A 24,531-nucleotide genomic window follows, 5' to 3' on the forward strand; every position below is an offset into this window, starting at 1 on the left:
AATTAAAGAACAAACAAACAGAGATGAACAATACAATAACTGAAATTAAAACTACACTAGAAGGAATAAATTGCAGAATAACTGAGGCAGAAGAATGGATAAGTGACCTGGAAGACAGAATGGTGGAATTCACTGCTGCTGAACAGAATAAAGTAAAAAGAATGAAAAGAAATGAAGACAGCCTAAGAGACCTCAGGGACAACATTAAATGCAACAACATTCACATTATAGGGGTCCCAGAAGGAGAAGAGAGAGAGAAAGGGCCCGAGAAAATATTTGAAGAAATTATAGTCGAAAACTTCCCAAACATGGGAAAGGAAATAGCCACCCAAGTCCAGGAAGCGCAACGAGTCCCATACAGGATAAACCCAAGGAGAAACATGCTGAGACACATAGTAATCAAATTGGCAAAGATTAAAGACAAAGAAAAATTAGTGAAAGCAGCAAGGGAAAAATGACAAATAACATACAAGGGAACTCCCATAAGGTTAACAGCTGATTTCTCAGCAGAAACTCTACAAGCCAGAAGGGAGTGGCATGATATACTTAAAGTGATGAAAGGGAAGAAACTACAACCAAGATTACTCTACCCGGCAAGGATCTCATTCAGATTCGATGGAGAAATCAAAAGCTTTACAGACAAGCAAAAGCTAAGAGAATTCAGCACCACCAAACCAGGTCTGCAACAAATGCTAAAGGAACTTCTCTAAGTGGGAAACAGAAGAGGAGAAAAGGACCTACAAAAACAAACCCAAAACAATTAAGAAAATGGTCACAGGAACATACATATCGATAATTACCTTAAACGTGAATGGATTAAATGCTCCAACCAAAAGACACAGGCTTGCTGAATGGATACAAAAACAAGACCCATATATATGCTGTCTACAAGAGACCCACTTCAGACCTAGGGACACATACAGACTGAAAGTGAGGGGATGGAAAAAGATATTCCATGCAAATGGAAATCAAAAGAAAGCTGGAGTAGCAATACTCATATCAGATAAAATAGACTTTAAAATAAAGAATGTTACAAGAGACAAGGAAACACACTACATAATGATCAAGGGATTAATCCAAGAAGAAGATATAACAGTTATATATGCACCCAACATAGGACCACGTCAATACATAAGGCAACTGCTAACAGCTGTAAAAGAGGTAATCGACAGTAACACAATAATAGTGGGGGACTTTAACACCTCACTTACACCATGGCCAGATCATCCAAAATGAAAATAAATAAGGAAACAGAAGCTTTAAATGACACAATAGACCAGACAAATTTAATTGATATTTATAGGACATTCCATCCAAAACAGCAGATTACAGTTTCTTCTCAAGTGCGCAAGGAACATTCTCCGGGATAGATCAAATCTTGGGTCACAAATCAAGCCTCAGTAAATTTAAGAAAATTGAAATCATATCAAGCATCTTTTCTGACCACAGTGCTATGAGATTAGAAATGAATTACAGGGGAAAAGTAAAAAACACAAACATATGGACACTAAACACTCCGTTACTAAATAACCAAGAGATCACTGAAGAAATCAAAGAGGAAATAAAAAAAATACCTAGAGAAAAATGACAATGAAAACTCGACAATCCAAAACCTGTGGGATGCAGCAAGAGCAGTTCTAAGAGGGAAGTTTATAGCTATACAAGCCTACCTCAAGAAAGAAGAATAATCTCAAATAAATAATCTAACCTTACACCTAAAGGAACTAGAGAAAGAAGAACAAACAAAACCCAAAGTTAGCAGAAGAAAAGAAATCATAAAGATCAGAGCAGAAATAAAGGAAATAGAAATAAAGAAAACAATAGCAAAGAACAATAAAACTAAAAGCTGGTTCTTTGAGAAGATAAACAAAATTGATAAACCATTAGCCAGACTCATCAAGAAAAAGAGGGAGAGGACTCAAATCAATAAAATTAGAAATGAAAAAGGAGAGGTTACAATGGACACCGCAGAAATACAAAGCATCCTAAGAGACTACTACAAGCAACTCTATGCCAATAAAATGGACAACCTGGAAGAAATGGACAAATTCTTAGAAAGGTATAACCTTCCAAAACTGAACCAGGAAGAAATAGAAAATATGAACAGACCAATTACAGGTAATGAAATTGAAACTGTGATTAAAAATCTTCCAACAAACAAAAGTCCAGGACCAGATGGCTTCACAGGTGAATTCTATCAAACATTTAGAGAAGAGCTAACACCCATCCTTCTCAAACTCTTCCAAATATTGCAGAGGAAGGAACACTCCCAAACTCATTCTATGAGGCCACCATCACCCTGATACCAAAACCAGACAAAGATACTACAAAAAAATAAAATTACAGACCAATATCACTGATGAATATAGATGCAAAAATCCTCAACAGAATACTAGCAAACAGAATCCAGCAGCACATTAAAAGGATCATACACCATGATCAAGTGGGATTTATCCCAGGGATGCAGGGATTCTTCAATATACGCAAATCAATCAATGTGATACACCATATTAACAAACTGAAGAATAAAAACCATATGATCATCTCAATAGATGCAGAAAAAAGCTTCTGACAAAATTCAACACCCATTTATGATAAAAACTCTCCAGAAAGTGGGCATAGAGGGAACCTACCTCAACATAATAAAGGCCATATACGACAAACCCACAGCAAATATCATTCTCAATGGTGAAAAACTGAAAGCATTTCCTCTAAGATCAGGAACAAGACAAGGATATCCACTCTCACCGCTATTATTCAACATAGTTTTGGAAGTCCTAGCCTCGGCAATCAGAGAAGAAAAAGAAATAAAAGGAACACAGATTGGAAAAGAAGAAGTAAAACTGTCACTGTTTGCAGATGACATGATACTATACATAGAGAATACTAAAGATGCCAACAGAAAACTACTAGAGCTAATCAATGAATTTGGTAGAGTTGCAGGATACAAAATTAATGCACAGAAGTCTCTTGCATTCCTATACACTAATGATGAAAAATCTGAAAGAGAAAGTAAGGAAACACTCCCATTTACCATTGCAACAAAAAGAATAAAATACCTAGGCATAAACCTACCTAGGGAGACAAAAGACCTGTATGCAGAAAACTATAAGACACTGATGAAGGAAATTAAAGATGATACCAACAGATGGAGAGATATACCATGTTCTTGGATTGGAAGAATCAACATTGTGAAAATGACTATACTACCCAAAGCAATCTACAGATTCAATGCAATCCCTATCAAATTACCAATGGCATTTTTTTATGGAACTAGAACAAAAAATCTTAAAATTTGTATGGAGACACTAAAGACCCCGAATAGCCAAAGCAGTCTTGAGGGAAAAAAACGGAGCTGGAGGAATCAGACTCCCTGACTTCAGACTATTCTACAAAGCTACAGTAATCAAGACAATATGGTACTGGCACAAAAACAGAAACATAGATTAATGGAACAAGATAGAAAGCCCAGAGGTAAACCCACGCACCTATGGTCAACTAATCTATGATAAAGGAGGCAAGGATATACAATGGAGAAAAGACAGTCTCTTCAATAAGTGGTGCTGGGAAAACTGGACAGCTACATGTAAAAGAATGAAATTAGAACACTCCCTAACACCATACACAAAATATACTCAAAATGGATTCGAGACCTAAATGTAAGACCGGACACTATAAAACTCTTAGAGGAAAACATAGGAAGAACACTCTTTGACATAAATCACATCAAGATCTTTTTTGATCCACCTCCTAGAGTAATGGAAATAAAAACAAAAATAAACAAATGGGACCTAATGAAACTTAAAAGCCTTTGCACAGCAAAGGAAACCATAAACAAGATGAAAAGACAACCCTCAGAATGGGAGAAAATATTTGCAAACAAATTAACGGACAAAGGATTAATCTCCAAAATATATAAACAGCTCATGCAGCTCAATATTAAAGAAACAAACAACCCAATCCAAAAATGGGCAGAAGACCTAAATAGACATTTCTCCAAAGAAGACATACAGATGGCTAAGAAGCACATGAAAAGCTACTCAACATCACTAATTATTAGAGAAATGCAAATCAAAACTACAATGAGGTATCACCTCACGCCAGTTAGAATGGGCTTCATCAGAAAATCTACAAACAACAAATGCTGGAGAGGGTGTGGAGAAAAGGGAACCCTCTTGCACTGTTGGTGGGAATGGAAACTGATAACAGCCACTATGGAGAACAGTATGGAGGTTCCTTAAAAAACTAAAAATAGAATTACCATATGGCCCAGCAATCTCACTACTGGGCATATACCCAGAGAAAACCACAATACAAAAAGACACGTGCACCCCAATGTTCATTGCAGCACTATTTACAATAGCCAGGTCATGGAAGCAACCTAAATGCCCATCGACAGACGAATGGATAAAGAAGTTGTGGTACATATATATAATGGAATATTACTCAGCCATAAAAAGGAACGAAAGTGGGTCATTTGTTGAGACATGGATGGATCTAGAGACTGTCATACAGTGTGATGTAAGGCAGAAAGAGAAAAACAAATATCGTATATTAACGCATATATGTGGAACCTAGAATAATGGTACAGATGAACCAGTTTGCAGGGCAGAGATTGAAACACAGATGTAGAGAACAAACGTATGGACACCAAGGGGGGGAAAGTGGCGGGGGGGGTGGGTGGGGGTGGGGGTGGGATGAATTGGGAGATTGGGATTGACCTGTATACACTGATGTGTATTAAATTTATGACTAATAATAACCTGCTGTATAAAAAAAAAAGATACTAATAGGGAAGGGCTCTAAGACACATCAATAAGTGAGAAAAATAAGGTGTAGTAGAACGGAGAGTTATAATATGCTGCATTTGCATAAAAAATAATGATTTCTCTGCTTTTTGAACTATGAATAAATTATTATATAATTTTGAAAACAAAACAAGAAAATAAAAAATAAAGTAACTTTTACTGTCAAAAAAAAAATAGTACTGCTACAAACATGGGCATGCAAATATCTCATCGAAACTCTACTTTGAGTTCTTTTGGAAGTGGGATTGCTAGGTCATAAGGTAGGTCTATTTTTAATTTTTTGAGGAGCCATCATACTGTTTTCCATAACAGTTCTTCTATTTTATAATCTCACCAGAAGTTCACAAGGGTTCCAATTTCTCTACATCCTCACCAACACTTATTTTTTTCTATTCTTTTTTTTTTTTTTTTAAATAGTAGCCATCCTAATGGCTATGAGGTGATATCTTATTGTGGTTTTGATTTGCATTTCTCTGATTAGTAATGTTGAACATCTTTTCATATCTTTTTTGCCATTTGTGTACCATCTTTGGGAAAATGTCTTCAAACTCTTTGCCCATTTTTATATGTTTCTCCTTTTCCCTTTCCCTATGCTTCTCCTTTCTTGACTGTTTGACCTTTTATTGACTCTGCTTCTGGTTCTGCTTCTCCCTGTTTTTCAACTCCTACTAATTGTTCTACTTTTCTTGCTGACTCTGCATGTGCTTCTCCTTTTTCCTATGCTCCTCCTTTTTGTAGCTGTTTTTCCTTTTGCTGACTCTGACCTACCTCTGCTTCTCCCTTTTTCAGAGTCTGCTGATTCTGTTACTTTTTCTGCCTCTGCTTCTCCTTTCTGTGGCTGTTTTTCCTTTTGCTGACCCTGCCCCCGCTCCTGCTTCCCCACTTTTCAGGGTCTGCAGATTCTGCTGCTTTTTCTGCCTCTGCTTCTTCTTTTCCTGTGCTTCTCCTTTCTGCAGCTGTTTTTCCTTTTGCTGACTCTCCACTCACTTCTCCTTCCCTATTTTCAGCATCTGCTGATTCTTCTACTTTTCTACTGCTTTTTCTGACTCTGCTTCTCCTTTCTCCTGTGCTTCTCCTTTTTCCATGCTTCTTATTTCTGCAGCTGTTTTTTCTTTTGCTGGCTCTGCCCCTACTTCTGCTTCCTCACTTTTCAGGGTCTGCTGATTCTGCTACTTTTTCTGCCCCTCCTTCTCCTTTTCCCGTGCTTCTCCTTTCTGCAGCTGTTTTTCCTTTTGCTGACTCTGCCCCCGCTTCTGCTTCCCCGCTCTTCAGGGTCTGCTGATTCTGCCTCTGCTTCTCCATTTTTTTTTTACTGTGCTTCTCCTTTTTTACTGTGTTTCCCATTTTCCCATGCTTCTCCTTTCTGCAGCTTTTTTTCCTTTTGCTGACTTTGCCCCCACTTCTGCTTCCCCGCTTTTCAGGGTCTGCTGATTCTGCCTCTGCTTCTCCTTTTTTCCTGTGCTTCTCCTTTTTCCTGTGTTTTCCCTTTTCCCATGCTTCTCCTTTCTGCAGCTGTTTTTCCTTTTGCTGACTCTGCCCCCATCTCTGCTTTCCCCTGTTTTGGAGTCTGCTGCTGCTGCTTTATCTGCTGATTCCACCCCTGCTTTTCCTTTTCCTGCTGATGCTTTTCCTTTCCCTGATTCTGCTTCTCTTTCTGCTAATGCTGATTTCCCTTCTGCTGCTTATGTTGATCCTGCTGCTGCAGTTACTTCTCCTTCTTGGTCTGCTACTTTTTCATACATCATTTCTGAGTTCCTTGTAACTTCACTTCTATATGACCCTCAATGGCTACTCCAACCCTGGCTTCACCTTATGGCTGCACTCAGAACTGCTAGAGTGTCTCATTTTTTCAATTTCAAATTACCTCCCACCTGAAAAAAAAAAATAAAAAGAAAAGAACATGGTGCTATGTCACAGATAGCTGGTTAACCTATGGATTAGCTGTTACATCTGGTGCTCACCTGTGGAGCAGTCAGCCATGGCACAGGCTGAGGAGAAGAAGAAGCAGGATCACATGGGACAGAATGTACCATTTAGAGCCACAGGGACTGAAGGTAACCAATTCTCCTGAGAAGGAGATGGACCTGAGTGGCAGTAATTGTCCCCTCTTCTGGAAGTGGGTTAAGGAGTGAGTGAGCAATAAGGCAATAATGTAGAGTAAGTTGCTCTTTGTAGGAAGCTCGATGAAAAGACATGAGAGAGCATGGAAGAGAGTTAAGTAGCAATGTGGAATATTCCTATCCAGACAAGAGGGAAAGACTGGAGACAAATAAGAGAGAGAAGAACAGAGGGAGCAAAGTTTCTAGCAAATGGGGTTGACTTTAAGGGCACAGAATTGAAAGGTTGAACACAATTGAAGCTGTGATATCAAATCCTTTGAAACTAGTAGAAAGGAGGGAAAGTTGGCATGTTCCAGTTTCATGATGCTATTGAGGTGTTTTATTATTTTTTTCCTTTCTGTTGCAGGTCCTGAATCTGTGCCTCCTTCCCTTCTCAAAGTTGTGATGAAACCCATAGCAACTGTTGGAGAAAGCTACCAGTATCCTCCTGTGAACTGGGCTGCACTCCTCTCTCCACTTATGAGGCTAAACTTTGGTAAATATCATGTTTTTAGGTCTTCAGACTCTGCTTTTAGGATGTGACCTGAATAGAAAATTAGATTGTGTGTCACAATTGGTGGTGACCGGATGGACGTCTGGGTACTTGAGGTTTGTCTTCTTGGATGGGACAGCTGGGTTATTTTCATTGCATCACTTTCTAAATAGCTGAGGGGGAGGGAGAGGAGGTTTGAAGACACAGACCAGATGTACTCATCAAAACAATACTCGACTGAGATGGTGCATGTTGCTGGGTGTGTGGTGCAGGTCCCAGAAAGCCTGGTTTGATGGTTATCAAGCTGCATTTTCAGAACTCCAGGTTTCAAGGAAATGCCCTATGGGATGCTGTATTAGTTTTCTATTACTGCTGTAACAAATTACCACAGACTTAGTGGCTTGAAACAACACAAATTTATTATCTTATAGTTCTGTAGGTCAGAAGTCCAACATGGTTCTCACTGGGCTAAGATCAAGATATCAGCAGAACAGCATTCCTTCCTAGTTGCCCAGGGGAGTGATGTGGCCTGAATGTTTGTGTTCCCTGAAAATTCATATGTTGAGAACCTAAACCTCAATGTGATGGTATTAGAGGGTGGCGCCTTTGAGGGTGATTAGGTAATGAGGGTGGAGCCCCATGAATGGGATTAGTGCCCTTATAAAAGAGGCCCCACAGAGCTCCCCAGTCCCTTCCACAATGTGAGGACACAGCAAGAAATCAGCAGTCTGCAACCTAGAAAAGGGCTTTCACTGGAACCCAACCATGTTGGCACCCTGGTCTTGGACTTCCAGCCACCAGAACTGTGAGAAATAGATTCCTATTGTTTATAAACTACCCAGTCTGTAGTGTTTTGTTATAACAGTCCAAACAGACTAAGACAGGGAGAATCCATTCCTCTTCCTTTTCCAACTTCTAGAGGATGCCCATACTCCTTGGCTTGTGGCCCCCTTTCTCCATCTTCAAAGCAAACAACAGAGGGCTGAAGACCTCTCATGCTGTCATCTTTCTGGTTCTCTGAAGACAGGAAAGGTTTTCCATATTTAAGGATTCATGTGATTAATGGGTCTATTTGAATAATCGAGGATAATTTCCTTATCTCAAGGTCTTTAACCTTAATCACATCTGCAAAGTTTCTTTGCCATACAAGAGAACATATTCACAAGTTCTGGCGATTAGATATAGGCATCTTTGGAGGCCATTATTCTGTTTACCACAGGTACTTTGTGGTGAGAGGCAAAGGGAATGCACACCTCAGTTTGTCCATAGCAACCTCTATTATGGAGTTAGAGTATTAGCATAGGCAAATTTAGCTGCATGGATTTGCCCCCCACCTCCAAAAAAAAAAAAAAAAAAGAGGGAGAACAACTTTAACAGTGCTAAAAATTGTATATGTGTGTGTATTTGCCATGAGTGCTCTTTTACAGTAGCTGCACCTCCAGAAAAAAAAAAAAAAGAGGAAGAACAACTTTAACAGTGCTATAAATTGTATATGTGTGTGTATTTGCCATGAGTGCTCTTTTACAGTAGGTGCTTACTTACATATGATATACAAAAAGATTTGTATACTATAATTTATGTACAGTTTAAGGGATAATCAAAGATTATTTTGACTGAACACAATTTTCATTTGAACGCTTTCATTTGAACCTAATCCTATATAAGATATGATCTCACCATACTATGCTTCCAGATCTCACCATACTATGTTTCCAGAAAAATATGTTCCCCTGCCCCTCCCCTGCTTTTGTGTGCTATATTGAAGATGTTGGTGTTTTAGTAAAAAGAAGAAAAGGTCTGGTTGGGAAGATGCATCTGCCGACTGGGATCAGGCTTAAAAAGACTGGGTCACTAGAGAATGTGGATACATCTCTAAGTCCTTCCAGATTTGTCTATATGCTGAACGTAAGATGGAGAGGAGAGAAAAACAGACACTACAGATTTTTAGCTAGAATTTTCTCAGATTTTTAATAGTATTCGAGTGTTTAGGTTTGTCTAGACAAAGTTCTCATAAGAGAACTTTCCTGATCTATTTCAAGATCCTTGCCAGTTCCAAGACTTAGGCCTCTGATACGGTGGGTATGTTTCTTTTGCTTTGTAACTAAAAACGTCTCTTGAAATACCTTATGGTTTGCTGAAGTTCCATTACCTTTAGACATCACACACAAGTTCTTTTACCTTTAGATGTCTGATTTGAGACATTGAAGACTGAATATGAGTTAAGAGAAGCAGCTATATTACAGATATTTTTTTCCTTTCTTCTCTTTCAGGTGAAGAGATTCAGCAACTGTGTCTTGAAATTATGGTGACCCAGGCTCAGTCATCCCAGAATGTAGCTGCACTGTTGGGAATGTGGGTGATGCCGCCACTGATCCATGGTCTGAGTGTATGTAGTAATTAAGGATGTTGAGCAACAGGAGGATATGGTTCTTTTGGGGGAGATCAACATTCATTTGTGTGTGAGCTCTCAAAGTCAAGAGGGGACAAATGGGATTTCACAAAGAGTGAGGGCTTGACAATAGCTGGACAGCAAATTGGAAAATTGTGGGACACAGAACTCTGCCATAGCCATCACCATTCATGCTTTCAGCTACCATTTATTACAAGAAAAAGGGACAGTGATGATCAGAGATATTAAAATTCCTTTCTCAAGACCATACAGGTAGAAAGTTGTAGAGTTATTGGAACCTGGGTTTGTTTATATGACATGCAGTCGTTTCAGCGGGTATTAAAAGAAAGGCAAATCCACATGCACTGGATAAATGATCCCTCCCTTTTATAGAAAGGCAGCAATTAAGGCAAGCCTTGAAGGCTTGGTAGGATTTCATTAGGCATCAAGTTAGAGACACAAGGGGATGTAAGTGGGAAGGTGTATGTGGAGAGAGTAGAACATCTCTGCCAATGGTGTTCAGCTTGAGTAAAGTGCTGAGGGAGAAGTGATCTAGCCTGGTATTTATGATAGAGGGGGCCAGCACCTTCCAGGGTATAGACTAAGCGTAGGTAGGAAGATTAGGGTGAGATTATTTAAAGAGGTGAAATTAGTAAAGATGTTTAATTTTGGGTACATTTCAAGGTAGGACCAAAAAAAAAACCACATTCCATGATTCCTTGGAGGTTTACCAATTAATTATAAACTAAATGATCTCCTCTTTGTTATTCTTCTATTCTAGGAGGCTTTAATTCTTTGAGGATAGTGCAAAACCCTCTTATTATTTCCTCAGTCTTTTGGCTTTAGTCTCTACTCTGTACTTTTTTTTTTTAAGCTTTCCTACATCTGATTCTTTTTAATTGAAGGTCAGTGTTACTGAGGTCTGCATCCTTTCCATCAGCTGTTATTACCTGTCTACTCCAAACAGCTCCCATTTAGTACCACTTAATGAGCACTTGTTATGTACCTGCTACTTGGTAAGCACTCAATGAGTACTTTCAGACATCAGATTTAATCTCTCTTCAACCCTGACAGGCCAATTTTTTTTTTTACAGCTCTATTGAGTTATAATTTATATTCCATAAAATATGGCTATTTTAAGTGTATAATTTGATGAGTCTTAGTACATTTATATATTTTCATCCATCACCAATAATATTTCCATCACCCCAAAAAGTTCCATCGTGCCTACTTATAGTTAATCCCCACTCCCAATCTCAGACTCAGGCTACCACTGTTCTTTTCGTCTCTATAATTTTGCCTTTTTTAAAGAACTTTCATATAAATTTCATATAAACTTTAGAAATTCTTTAGAATGGAATTGTACACTATTATATCTTTTGTGCCTGGCTTATTTCACTTCTGAGAAGTAGATTTTATTTCCATTTTATAGGTTGATAAACTGAGACAAATGGAGGTTAAGCAAAGTTTACATAGCAAAAAAATGGAAGAGTCCGGCTGACTCAAAAGCCTGTGTCTTGAACACTGTTCTGTTAATGCTTCCTTCCTTTAGAATCATGTATAATTCTAACAGCCTGTTATTTTGATCTCAGACATTTTTCTAGGTTTTAGTTATCCTTCCATTTCTCTTTTAGATCTGTCCTATTTTTTTTTTTTTTGCATTTGTCCTTGATTAGGAACCTTTCTTATTATCTTTGTTAATTAACAAATTAAGTTTGTAAATTCATTTTTTTAATTATGTACCTGCTCATTTAAAAAATGATCTGAAATGGCATGTTTTTTAATGTGAAATCTTCTGTAACTCATGAAGCTACATTGATCTTTTTTTGAAATTTACTGGTTTTTGTCAGATTTTATTTTTTAAAGCACTTCTTTTAGATTGCTGCTCCTTTAGTATCATACTTAATGTTTCTAAGAATTTTTGAAGCCTGCTTTCTCAAAGTCTGTGGCTCACAGCTATAATTAACTATGCCCCTTCTTAGCTCTCCTGAACTCTAAGATGCTATGGTCAGTTCCACATGCTCGGCTGGTTCTTCTTTGCTCAGAAATGGCCCCAGAATGCCAGTTCCCCTCATTATTTCTTTATTCTTCCTCAGAAGAAGAAATGAATAATATTAGATATTCTGTTTAGTTGATTTCCAGCAGTTGAGCCTTCATCTTCAGGAGCTTTTCTTGCTGGAGAATGTGACCTTTTAAGACTGAATAGCAACTGTCATGTTCTTTTAGAAGTAGCATTTTATTCCCCTCGCTGAAGAGATCCAAGGTTTAAGCTGAGTAGTTCACAGATGGATTGGCAGATACCATGTATCCACATGAGTCACCCTGGATCAGGAGTCACCGCAGCCGCTAAAATTACATGCATCGGTGGTCCATTGGACCATGAAGCTGTGGGGAAATGAGGGTCTAGGAAACAACCTGAACTTTTTATCTTTCACCTGAACCTTTTATCTTTCAAACATGGTGATGACCTAGAGGTTTTGAGCGTTATAAACCCAGACTTGCCTGTTTACATCTGACCTCTTCTGTTTTGCTTTCAGCTAAATATCAAGAAATACCTCCTGCTATCTGTGCCTTCGTGGATAAAACACGTCTCTGATGAACAGATCGTGGGTTTTGTTGAAAGCTTAATGGTGACAGTTTTTAAAGCAGCTTCCCCACTCTACAAACCTGAGTTATGCCCGAGTGCCTTACAGGGTCTGAGCCAGGCCATGAAACAGCCCAGCCCTGCCTACCACCTCTGGAGTCTGCTCAGCAAAGCTACTGGGAAAATTTTTGACCTTCTGCCAAATAAGATTCGGGTGAGGAACAAAAATATTTACATTCCTGACAATTTATGTTTGGGATTTTTTAAAGCCTTTTGGCAAAGCAGGGAGGTATATGTTTTAAGAATGTGGTGGGAAGGCTAGCAAGAAATAACCACATTCTTCACTAAGAATGTTTGCTTCCAAGGTCTAAATTGAGGCTGAATATTTAGAACCAAAGTTTTGAGCACGCTCAGAAGCAGGTTAACCAGTGCGGCACCAGGAAGTTTGCTCTTAGGCCTTTTACCAAATCCTGTAGAAGATGAGCACGTTCAGAAATCCTTACACTTGGACTTCCCTGGTGGCGCAGTGGTTAAGAATCCGCCTGCCAATGCAGGGGACATGGGTTCAAGCCCTGGTCCGGGAAGATCCCACATGTCGTGGAACAGCTAAGCCCGTGTGCCGCAACCACTGAGCCTGCGCTCTGGAGCCTGTGAGCCACAACTACTGAAGCCCACACACCTAGAGCCCGTGCTCCGCAACAAGAGAAGCCACTGCAACAAAGAGTAGCCCCCACTCGCTGCAACTAGAGAAAGCCCTGGCGCAGCAAGAAAGACCCAACGGAGCCATAAATAAATAAATTTAAAAAATAAAAAAAAAGAAACCCTTATACTTTACACCTGGGGAGTCCTTGGGCATATTGTCCGACCCACTATTTACATCAAGTGACTTAATACTAGCCTTGCCTCTCCCCCAACAGACTTCTGAAATGTAGTTGTACAAAGAAGTTAAAGATCCATTCGGAATGATGGGTTCTGATAAGGAGAAAAAAGTACAGTCAAACAAAATACATGCAATAACAGGAAAGATGTTTTTTAAATGATAAAAATTGGCCACGAGTTTTGGCTTGGTTAAAATTAAAATCTCATCAGCTGCTGTTCGTGGAGATAAGCAAATCTAATGATTTTGTCAGAACATTGAGAATATATGTGTTTTTTTACACTGTATTTTGACATGCTTTGGATTTTTCTTTACCAGAGAAATGATCTAGAGCTGTATATCAGTGTAGCAAAATGCCTCTCGGAAATGACAGACGATGAAGCCAATCGGGTTGCCCAGATTACTGAGGTAATAACATATCTATGTGTTTTTTTATTATTGAGGTGGAAATTACAATTGAGATGATTATAGTATCCTTTTGGCTGAAGCTAGCTTTGCTTCATATTTGTTTGTTACTGGCTAATTTCAGGAAACTATCTTTTTCACCATGGGGTCTCATGTCCAGCCTAGTACGGTTGGATATGTAGTAGTATATAAATGGATAGATGAATGAATAACTTTTTAACCTAATTAATCCCACTTCGTCAAGAACATTTTAGTGTTACTGATGAGCAAAAATAAGTACAGGACATCTTCAATACAAAATCCACAAGGACGGAAATATTCTGACCAAAGAACTTTCTGGTGCATGGTAGGCACATTTATTTTCCTTCACCTGATACTTATCCTTTTGGAATGAAGAAAGGTGGCTGATTGAAAAACAAACACTATTATTACTGACACAAGATAATTAACAAGTACCTCTCAGACCCCTACCGAATCAAAGGATGAATAAGCAAAAAGTAGCATAAGAGTAAAGTTGCCAGATTTAGAATATAATACAAGATACCTTGTTAAATTTGAATTGCAGATAAAAAATGAATAATTTTTTAGAATAAGTACATCCCCATGGGACCTACTTATTCAAATGGCATCCCTGCGTACCAGGTAATACCAGAGGTCTAGAGGACTGTGAGCCCTCACATCGTGGGTGGTCATCTTATCATTTATTTCACTATATGGCAGGTTGGCCTGTTAAGTTGAATCGTTGAATCCTCTGCATGGTGTAGCTGTGATTCTCAAACTGTGGCCGACGGACCCACAACATCAGCCTGGCAAGTGATGAGAAATGAAAATTCTGGAGTCTCACTCCAGACCTACTCAATCAGAAACCCTGGAGGGAGGCCCAGTGGTGTGTGTTTTAAGAGTCCCTCCCGGTGACTGTGGTTCATCCTAAGGTTTGAGAGGCACTGTTAGAATATTTGGAATATCGGCGTTTTGGAGATTAGTTTGTTTTAAGCAAGGATAAGCAGTATAAGGAAATGCTTGAGAGAGTGGACTCTGCAGCCTCACTGCCCCGGTATGAAAGCCAGTCTCTCATTTACTAGCAACGTGACATTGGTGAAGTGTCATAACCTCTCTCTGCCTCGGTTTCCTGATCTATAAAAGGGAGATAATAGCGCCTACCTATTAGGGTTGTTTTGAGAGTTAAATAGCTTAATCCATGTTAAGTTGTTGGGAAAGTGCCTGACCCAAGGCAAGTACTCAGTAATAACTTATTATCATAATTATTACATTCATGTAATTTATTACAACTTGTTATATTCATGTTACATTGTTCGAATTAATTAATATAATTTACTTCGGGGTACCTAGAGCTAAAAGTTGCTGTGTTATTCACTTGGGTTTCTAAAGTGCCATTCAGAAGATTGTCACTAGAACATTCTAAATCCTGTTCTGGTGTCCCCAAAAGAGTTAATGTGTTCTGCTGAGCCCTGTGTTTTCTATTCATTTCTAGAAAGAACACAGGTAAGAAGAAGGTACAGGTGAAGAGCTCAGACTCCTTGGGTTTCAGCTCTTACTCTGTGTGGCAGTAAGCAAGTCGCCTAACTTCTGTGCTTCCGTCTCCTCATCTGTAAAGGAGGGATGATAATAGTAATCTATTGCTCAGTGTTAGAATTAAATGCGTAATTCAGTGGTCCTCAAACTTTTTGGTCTCGGGACTACTTTAGTCATTGAGGACTCCAAAGAGCTTGTATTTATGTGGCTTATATCTGTCAATATTTACCATGTTAGCAATTAAAACTAGAAAAATTTGAAGATATTTACTTAAAAGTAATAATAATAAACCCATTGCATCTTAACATATGTAAGAAAAAACTATTTTCCAAAAAACAAATTAGTGAGAAAGTGGCATTGTTTTACATTTTTGTAAGTCTCTTTATTGTCTGGCTTAATAGAAGACAGCTGGATTCTCACAGCTACTGCTTCATTCACTCTGTTGTGATGTTGTTTGGGTGAAGTATGTGAAGAAAATCCAGCCTCACACAGATACGTAGGTGGAACGGGGAAGAGTGTGTTAACAGTCTTTTCTGATGATTGGGGATGTCTTTCTTTGATACTGTACCAAAGCTCAGCAGGTGTTGGTTTCTTATAGGTTAATTGAAACGTAGAATCTGAAACCTTATCAGTGAACTTCACATACTCTGTTACATTAAAATCCATTGGTCCATTGCACTCTGGGTCTTTTACCAATGCATGATTTTGTAAGATATTATTGCAAGATTTGTAAGATATATTGGTCATTTGGAAAATACTGAGTCACTAAATTTTGAAAATCTTCCAAATGTTGGTACATTTCATTATAAAACATCAAAACATCACATTTGTCAGTATCACCGGCAACTTCATCAGAGAAGTCTTTTACGTATCTGCTACTAAAGTCATCGAAGCAGATACAGATTTTCCAAAAAATCTAAGTTTCACTTAAAAGCTCACATTTTATCATTGGCAATAAATACTGTCAAGTATTTTCCTTGAAGTGACAGTCTTACTTCCTTCACTTTTAAAAAATAATCAAATACTCAGTTTTCATAACCATAGTTTGTCCGTCAATTATTCTTTTCAACTAAATGGCGTTCCATGAGAAGAGTGGCTATTTCAGCTCACAACTCACTCTCACAACTTTCTCCTTGAGACGACCATCACACTTGGGGCTGCAGCACAAGTCTTTTATGCATACTTCCCATTTGGTCATACAGAATATTACAAAGATGTACTCAAGGGCAGAGGTTTAACAAAACTAGTAATTTTTATTGTTTACAGGATATTTTAAATGAAACTAGCTCTTTAAAAAATTGCAAGTGTCAGTGAAAAATACAATGAACATTACTACAGTTTGGGGTCTTATTATGAATATAGTTTGACCTCACAGACCCTCTAAAAGGGTCTTGGGGTGCCCCATAGGTCTGTGTACCACACTTTGTGAAGTGCCAAATTAACACAGGTTAAGTGCTTAGAATGGTGCCTGGCACATAATAAGTACTGTATTTGTTGGTTATCATTGTTATTATTATTATTTGTGTATCTTTACTAAATATCCTCACCAGTTAACCCCTGAAATCATTTATGGTTTTTATGAGAAAACAGGAGGTGACATTACAACCATCTGTCTGTAGGTACATTTTAATATAGCACGGAGGCAGGTAGGTCACACTGTGCAGGAAACGAACAGTTTTAGCATTTGGAATGGTAATCAACTTCAAACTCACCCTTTCTCTTTTGCCCTTGCCCCGAGGTTCTATAACAATTTCAGTTAATTTAATAGTAACTGAACAATTTGCTTTTTTGCAGAACAGCCTAGAAAAGGCTGCCTTTGTCAGACTATACTTGATCTCTCAAGGACGATTCCCCTTGATGGGCTTGACTGATGTGCTCAGTGTTGCTATTCGGCACCATGAAAAAGACACACTGGCCTGGATGATACTGCACAGCTTATACCAGGCACGGATTGTGAGCCACGCCAACACCGGTAAGGCCAGCTGGGGGCGAACATCAGGAACAGAAAGATGTGCCTACCATCTTTTAGGTTGTAATTGTTTCCTCAACTTAACTAGTTTAGTGCTTCTTGACACAGGCGAGGCCTTTTTACCCCAAATGAGTAGCACCTTGGATAGAAACAAGCAATTACAGCTCACAACATCAACTCTTTGGAGGTGGGAATGAATTCTACTGGTGACTTTTATCTTGTCTTTGGCCCTCCAGGCCCTCAGAGACATAAACAAGTTTATCAGGTTGATTCTTCCTGCTTCCTTTCTCAAGCAGATGGATGCTGATTGATTCTCCCTGATGTTTTCATGAAAATGGCTTTTGGGTGGTCATTTTACAAAGAGAAAAAGAAAGCAGCCCAACAACAAATTAGTTATTCTATAGAAGAACTTCTCAGGGGTGAGAAGAATAAAATCTGGACACCCTTACTACATCCTCAAGCCAGAAGCTTCAGGCCTGAAGCTCTGCTAATGAATGGTGCAACTTTTAGACCATTTTAGACATTTATACTTTAATAATCATCTAAAGAGGGAGCTCCCTCATTTCTCCTCCATGCCTTTGGTCATATGCTTAAAATTTCTCAAGTCTACATTCAGGTCCTGAAGGCATCTGGCTTCAGCAGATCAGACGTGGCTGGGAAGCCCTTGTGACCCATCATCCCCATCTCTTGTATCTTGAAGGCTTTGAGAGAAAACTGACAAATACAATTGTAATAGTCTTTGCAAGACTGTGTAGGAAATTTTGATTCATCCTCCTCTTTGGCAACTGAGAGAGTTGTCTCACGTCCACAGTAGCGCCAGCCCAGTGAAAAGTGAACCTGTGATGAGAAATGAGATTTTTTACTCTAACTCAAAAGTGTATTTATCAGGCAGAAAACTAGTAGGTATTCCCTATTAAGCATGAAGATAACAAATTTGATATTGCCTTTGGTCCTAACTAGCTGGCCTTCAAATTTAGTTCCCATTTTCCTCTCATGCACTAAATTTTAAGACGTTTCCAAGTAGTCTCTGCTGTGCTGGGAATCCTCATTTTTTTAAAGGAAAAATTAATATTTATGTTGATGTTTGTTCTCCAGTTAGCCTGTAATAGCTGGGTTTTGTTTTTTGTTGTTTGTTTGTTTTAGGATAGGTATTCTTTATGATTTTTGCATAAATTGGGAATATTTAAGCAAGGGAGGACTATAAAAACAGCTAGTTATCAAAGATTTAACACTACTAACTAGTTGGCATGCCCAGTTTCTCCTAGTGTTTCATGTTGAGCAACTCCAATAAATGCATTTCACCATTTTATCACAGATTTGAAGAATAAATTAGCTTTTAAAAATAAAGACCAAAATATGGTCATCTGATGTGAATAGTATCAAAAACCCCCTCACGGGTGAGCACAAGTCTCAGGTACCATAAAAGGACTTGAAACTGTCGCACAGGGTCCTCGGCGGGTGTTCTGCTTTAGTTATGATGGTAATCGCTGATCTGTTTTTCATTGCAAAGGAAAACCAAGGTCTGGTAAGAAATATCCTTTTGTTTCAGGCGTGTTGAAGAGAATGGAGTGGCTCTTGGAACTGATGGGTTATATCAGAAATGTTGCTTACCAGTCAGCGTCTGTTCAGAACGTGGCTCTTAATGAGGTACAATGTAGAGGAGTCATTTGTGGCTTCCTTAAAATATAGAGGATATTTACTCTCCCAAAAGAGGAACATGTTGCTGCTTGGAGCTCTCTTTCCTTCCTTCCTTTTATTTTTGTGAAACAAAGATGACAATTATCTGATGTCACAAGGAAACGGATGTTCTTACCAGGCTCTAGGAGATGCCCATGGCTGCCCTTTGAAAAATATTTTCAACAGAACACATTCCTTGACAGGGAGTACACAAAGGATTCTAGCTGGAGGGGGAAACTGGGATCCTGTGTACTTGGGCTGGACCCCACAAAGACTGGGGTACAGGGCTCTGGCCTCTGCACTGGCCCAGAGCATGGCTTCAAACACCTGGTTTGAAGGGGTTCCTGAAGTGTATGCAAGTAATCTGTGTTTGTGCCAATACTTACATGCACATATTGGAGGGAAATTTTCACCCCACCTGCAAAATGACCTATGACCCAGAAAAGGTTAACCACCACTAGCACTGGGTGAGTAAAACAAAAAAAGATTAATAAAAAAAATGAAGGACAGCACTTTCCTACTCTCCTCATTTTCTTGACTCAGCTGCCCAATGTGCATTTTTTTTTAGTATTTTTCCATAGCCATGTTTCATGGGTCTCCTGTTTGCTGTGTGAGCAAAATATGCATAACCTGGGATGTTGTTTGATATTCTGCCCAGCTCTTCTGCAGAGTTGTGTGTCTTTTTGAAATTTTCATTAGTGAGATTAGGCATTTTTTAAGAGATTGAGGGGTACTTTTTAAATTTTTTTTTTTTTGAGTTAGCATTATCTTTCCTCTTCTTCTCATTTCCAAAGTTTGTATTAACCTTCTCTGCTTTCTTACAAAATCTTTTGAAACTTAGAAAATACAGTTAAACAGAAAGAAGAATAATTTAAATCACAGTAGTACAGTAACTCAGAGGTAGCCCTTGTTACCACCATTTCTACAAGTGTCTAGATTAGTCTATAAAATCTAAATGCATGGATTCTAAACAGATTTTTTTTTAATGCATGTGGAGAGTCATTTGTTGTTTCTGTTTAAAAACAGAATACATTATACATATTTTTGAAAATCAGTTTTGGCCACATAATAATAAACCTAAACATCCCTGTCTGTATCTCTCTTAATTAATTTTTAAGTCTCTTTGAAAACACCAAAACAGAGGAATGTTTGGATCTCAGTATGATTAGGTGTTAAATAAATTGTTTCTCTTGAAATGTTAGAACACTAATAATGAAACTATTGGGCCTTCTGTCTTCACAAAAGAGGATCCTTCAAACCTTCTGAAACCCCAAAATGTCTCTTCATTAAGCATGGAAATAGTTTGCTATTCGGTCCAGTCCCTCTTCTGGGGTAGGGGTGGGGCAGGCGGAAGGTTTGAGTGAAGGGGAAGGTAACATTGCCTCATGATGGGGGCTGTGTATGTGAACATGTGTTACTTTGCATTGTTAAAGCATGTGACCTGACCTTGTTCCTATTTCTCCTGTAGGCTTTGGATTTCTTGTTGCTGATATTTGCAACAGCAGTGGTTGCATGGGCAGACCACGCTGCCCCTCTGCTCCTTGGCCTCAGTGCCAGTTGGTTGCCATGGCATCAGGAAAATGGTCCAGCTGGGCCAGCATCAAGGTTCCTTGGCAGGAGTCCCTTGCACAGGGTCACTGTGCAGGAGGCTGTCACTCTCCTTCCCAGTAGCATGCCTCTTCTGCTGCAGAAAGAGCCATGGAAGGAACAGACCCAGAAGGTGAGGTTGGCAGCTACCTGCTTGTCAGGGCAGGCGGCCATTTTCTCTTCAGCAGTTTCTGCTGTAGAATTGAGGTGGGAGTTAAGTGAAACCTGAGTCACACTACAGGCTTTCCTACTCAGCCTCGAATCTCAGGCAGATGCAGAGCCTCAGAGATTGAGGCTAGCCCAGGCTCAGGGTAACCGCTGACTAAAAACAACAGTGACAACGCAACAACTTGCTTACAGTTAGGGGTGAGGTGGAAAGAAAAGCTTATACTTGCCTTCATTTATTGAAGACACATGTGTTCTTGATCCTGGGGATAAAAGGATGAATAAGTCTCTGAGAGCCCAGAATTTCAGAGTGAGGACAGACAGGAAGGCAAGTTCAAGGTTGCAAGATGGTATGATAAGGATACAGTGGTGATGAGCAAGGGAGGGGGGTGATCAACAATGTCTGGGGATGGGTCCGGGAAATCCTCCAGGGAGATGCGAATCTGGAGTATCCATCTTTTACCATATTTAAGGTTCCCCACAGCTCATTCCATGCGATAGGCGTGTTCCAGGTGCTTCTGGCCTGCTCGAGATACCGTGGGGAGATTTGTAAAGGCCTAATGTCATCACCTTTGCCCTCAGGAAAACCCAAACTGTAGGAAGTACCTTTTGGTTTTTAATACTGAGTTTCCCCAGGCTACTAGCTGTCGTGAAGAGCATATGAAAATACGGTACATCCTTTATTTCTCATTACGTGGCTCTGACCTGTCTTGAATTGTTGATTGAAAGGTATTTTTGAATCCCATTTAATCAAAACTGGATTTTTACGAGGTTGAAAGCTTAAAGCCAACTTTGTGTGGCTTACTCTTAAAATCTGAACATTAATCTTTAAAAATATTTCTGAGCTGTGGACCCACAGTTTAGCCATGAACTTCACTGAGCATCTCAATTAAAATGCCTTTGTTTTCTTAAACCTGATAAGCATTAGTAGTATTATCCCAAATTTTGTGCTTTCTTTTTCATTTTAAATGAAAATAAATTTAAATGTGGTATCCTATCCCCTTATTTCTGGCCTGGGACACCCTGTTCGTTTTGGACTACAGTATAGACATCCTGCATCTATCATGTATTTGTAGTACCTGATTTATTTACTTACCAGTAGGATATGATAAAACAAAATTGAGGAAAAGAAAATAAACAAAGAAAAAAGTTTTAATTAAAGCAGGGAATTAGGAATATTTTCTTTTTCTAGTCCAAGGTTAAAACTCCTAATACCTACAACTAGTGTATGTGTTTTTCAGTGAGTCGAGATTGGCAACATTCAGTCAACGAAATTATCCGTTATCTAATTCAAAAACAATTTTGGCTGCACCTGGGATATCAGTCAAACTCATGAGTACTATGAGTTTCTACCTCATCTGCAGGATTTATTTGCAGCTAATACGCCTGGGTCTACCTAGTAAATTGTTTTATGCCTTTTCTCTTACATTTCAACTTTGCTTCATATCCATTTGGGCACAAATTGTTCTTAGCCACAGAAACATATTTTAGGAACAGGGGCTTATATCTGATGTGTTTCCCCATTTACCACCCCACCTAGGAGCCTAGGCCTGGTACACACAGAACCAGGTGGCAGGCAGCATGATGTGAAGGAGGAGTGTGAGGCTTTGAAGCCAGGTGCACTTGGGTTCAGACCTTGACTCTGCCATTCACTGGGAGTGGACTTGGGCAAGGTTCTTAACCTCTCTGGGGCGTCTCAGAGTGATGAGGCAGAATGTTCATGGCACACAGGAGGCCCTCTGGGCCCATGCCTACCCCACTCTTAAAAGCTATAGCAAGTCCCAGGGTAATCAGCAAAGGAAGGAAGTTTGACTTCGCTGGGTCATTTAACTAAATGAGAGCCTTTTCCAACTTTCCCATCTCTTGTGCCTGGTCCCGTCTCTGCTCCACTTTCCCAGCCCAGGCAGGTATTGTCCAGGGACTACTGCCCTGATACTCGTATGTGCAGGCCCAAGGGTTTGAATGATGTCTTACTGATAGTGATATTGTTTTCACTGATACCATTCTTCATTTTCACTCTAGTTCATTGACTGGCTATTCAGCATCATGGAAAGCCCTAAAGAAGGCCTCTCAGCAAAATCCAGGGATCTTTTAAAAGGTATCACTTCCGTGCTTTATGCCCATCCAGTGTTGTCCGTGCTGCAGAACAGCATCCTAGCGTATGTTGGCTCCTGAAAGGGCTTGTCTTGGTTCAGTTTAGAGAAGTAATATGAAGCTGTCACCAGTGTGGCATTCTTGAATTAGAAAGTGGTTAAAAAAAGTTGCATTGCCTTTAGATTTAATTTTTATTTAAATGGTTTTTAAATGTTTTATTATAATCATAAAATATGACTTAAAATTTAGAAAATTCAGAAAAGTAAAAATAAGCAAAGAAGAATCCAGAATCCCACGGCCCAATGACAATTTTGATTGTTTTTCCTAAGCTTTTGCTCCCTCTGCGTATGAGTATTAACGTTTCTATAATCATAGCCAATTGAAAAGTGTACAAACACACTTTGAATACTGCCTTTTTTACTTTAAAATTATTTTAAAAGCATTTTAACCCATTCTTACACTGGCTTCATAAGTATTTTTAACGGTTGCATAGTATTTTGCCAAGGGAATTGGACATTTCCCATGCTTCCAGGCATTTAGATGATTTTCATGTTTTTTATACATCTCCATTGACTGTTAAACTATGACTGTGGGATCCACAAATATAGATGATCTTTCTGTGAAAATTATGTAGATATTTTTACTCAAATCTGAAAAGTCTTCTGGGCATTGGCTCTGTGGTCCAAGACAGCTTGTACTGTCATCCACATCTGGAGACTTGGGGGTCTGGATCCTCCCAGTGGCTGCTGTTGATGCCCCTGACATGCTGTAAGCTACTACACTGAAAAGTCTCACCTTGGGAAAGTTGCCTGCTGGCCTGCTCTTGTGATAATTGACCATATTTTGCTTTAAGTATGGTATAATCTATTGATTGCCTAACAAGCGAGAATTATCTAATGTGTTGGTTCTTGTCCTTCTCCCTCCCTCCAAAGTAGGTTGGAGGGCCTGTGTAGGACGGTGATTCTGATCAACCACAGAACTTCACTGAGGATCAGGGCACTGGTCTGACATATTTACACTTGACCATTCCCTAGAGACTTGCTGCTAGGATTTCCTCCATTTATTTTCCTTGAGGAGTTTGGACTAATTTTTAATGGCCATGGGTCCATAATTCCATTGGTTGTTCCCAACATATACTGTCTTAGGTCATGAAGATAACAATTGATACTGATGAGGAAAATAGTTATTTGGGTCAAAGAAGTACATGTTCACTTGATCGTGTATTCAAGGGCTTACTAGAGTCACACACAATTATTATGTAGTTCTGGCTTACCCTCATTCCCTCACACTATTATATTTTTTTTAAATCTCAATATATTTACATTAGTATTCTAAAATAAGATATGTAATAAGTTACCTAGAGGGGTTACACATAACTTCCCTACTTTAAGTCGATCTCTGAGGGACCCATGACAGCTAAGGTGTGTGTTCAAATATAGTTTAGTACAGTCGTACTTGCTCCATTGAGCCCATGAACCTAACTTCATTACAGGATCAGGTTTTTTGTCTTTGTTTACCTTTTTTAAATTTTTTAAATAAACCTATTTATTTTTGGCTGCATTGGGTCTTCGTTGCTGCGCGCGGTTTTTCTCTACTTGCGGCGAGCGGGGGCTACTCTTCATTGAGCTGCGCGGGCTTCTCATTGCGGTGGCTTTTCTTGTTGCGGAAGCACGGGGGCTCTAGGTGCGCGGGCTTAGGAGTTGTGGCGCACGGGCTTAGCTGCTCCGTGGCATGTGGGATCTTCCCGGACCAGGGCTCGAACCCGTGTCCCCTGTGTTGGCAGGGGGATTCTTAACCACTGTGCCACCAGGGAAGCCCTGTTTACCTTTCAATTAAACTTTTTTAGTGGAA

The 24,531-nt window shown here is 39.3% G+C and overlaps 2 protein-coding genes across 6 annotated transcripts in view; one reads left to right on the top strand and one right to left on the bottom strand.

Moving 5' to 3' along the window:
- FOCAD (focadhesin) overlaps positions 1-24,531 on the top strand; it is a 311,119-nt gene that overhangs the window by 282,646 nt on the left and 3,942 nt on the right. For all 5 annotated transcript variants that reach the window (XM_068553655.1, XM_068553654.1, XM_068553656.1 and 2 more), the window contains 8 exons: positions 7,275-7,403; positions 9,671-9,786; positions 12,327-12,587; positions 13,569-13,658; positions 16,983-17,160; positions 18,707-18,804; positions 20,303-20,554; positions 22,609-22,684. In XM_068553655.1, the coding sequence (XP_068409756.1) occupies positions 7,275-7,403; positions 9,671-9,786; positions 12,327-12,587; positions 13,569-13,658; positions 16,983-17,160; positions 18,707-18,804; positions 20,303-20,554; positions 22,609-22,684 (1,200 nt within the window). The remainder of the gene's footprint in view (positions 1-7,274; positions 7,404-9,670; positions 9,787-12,326; positions 12,588-13,568; positions 13,659-16,982; positions 17,161-18,706; positions 18,805-20,302; positions 20,555-22,608; positions 22,685-24,531) is intronic.
- HACD4 (3-hydroxyacyl-CoA dehydratase 4) overlaps positions 16,422-24,531 on the bottom strand; it is a 68,505-nt gene continuing 60,395 nt past the window's right edge. Inside the window, exon 7 of the mRNA XM_068553662.1 lies at positions 16,422-17,994. Coding sequence (XP_068409763.1) covers positions 17,957-17,994 — 38 coding nt within the window. The 3' untranslated portion in view covers positions 16,422-17,956. The remainder of the gene's footprint in view (positions 17,995-24,531) is intronic.

This window comes from Eschrichtius robustus, chromosome 10 (assembly GCF_028021215.1).
Source record: "Eschrichtius robustus isolate mEscRob2 chromosome 10, mEscRob2.pri, whole genome shotgun sequence".
NCBI classification, from domain to species: domain Eukaryota; kingdom Metazoa; phylum Chordata; class Mammalia; order Artiodactyla; family Eschrichtiidae; genus Eschrichtius; species Eschrichtius robustus.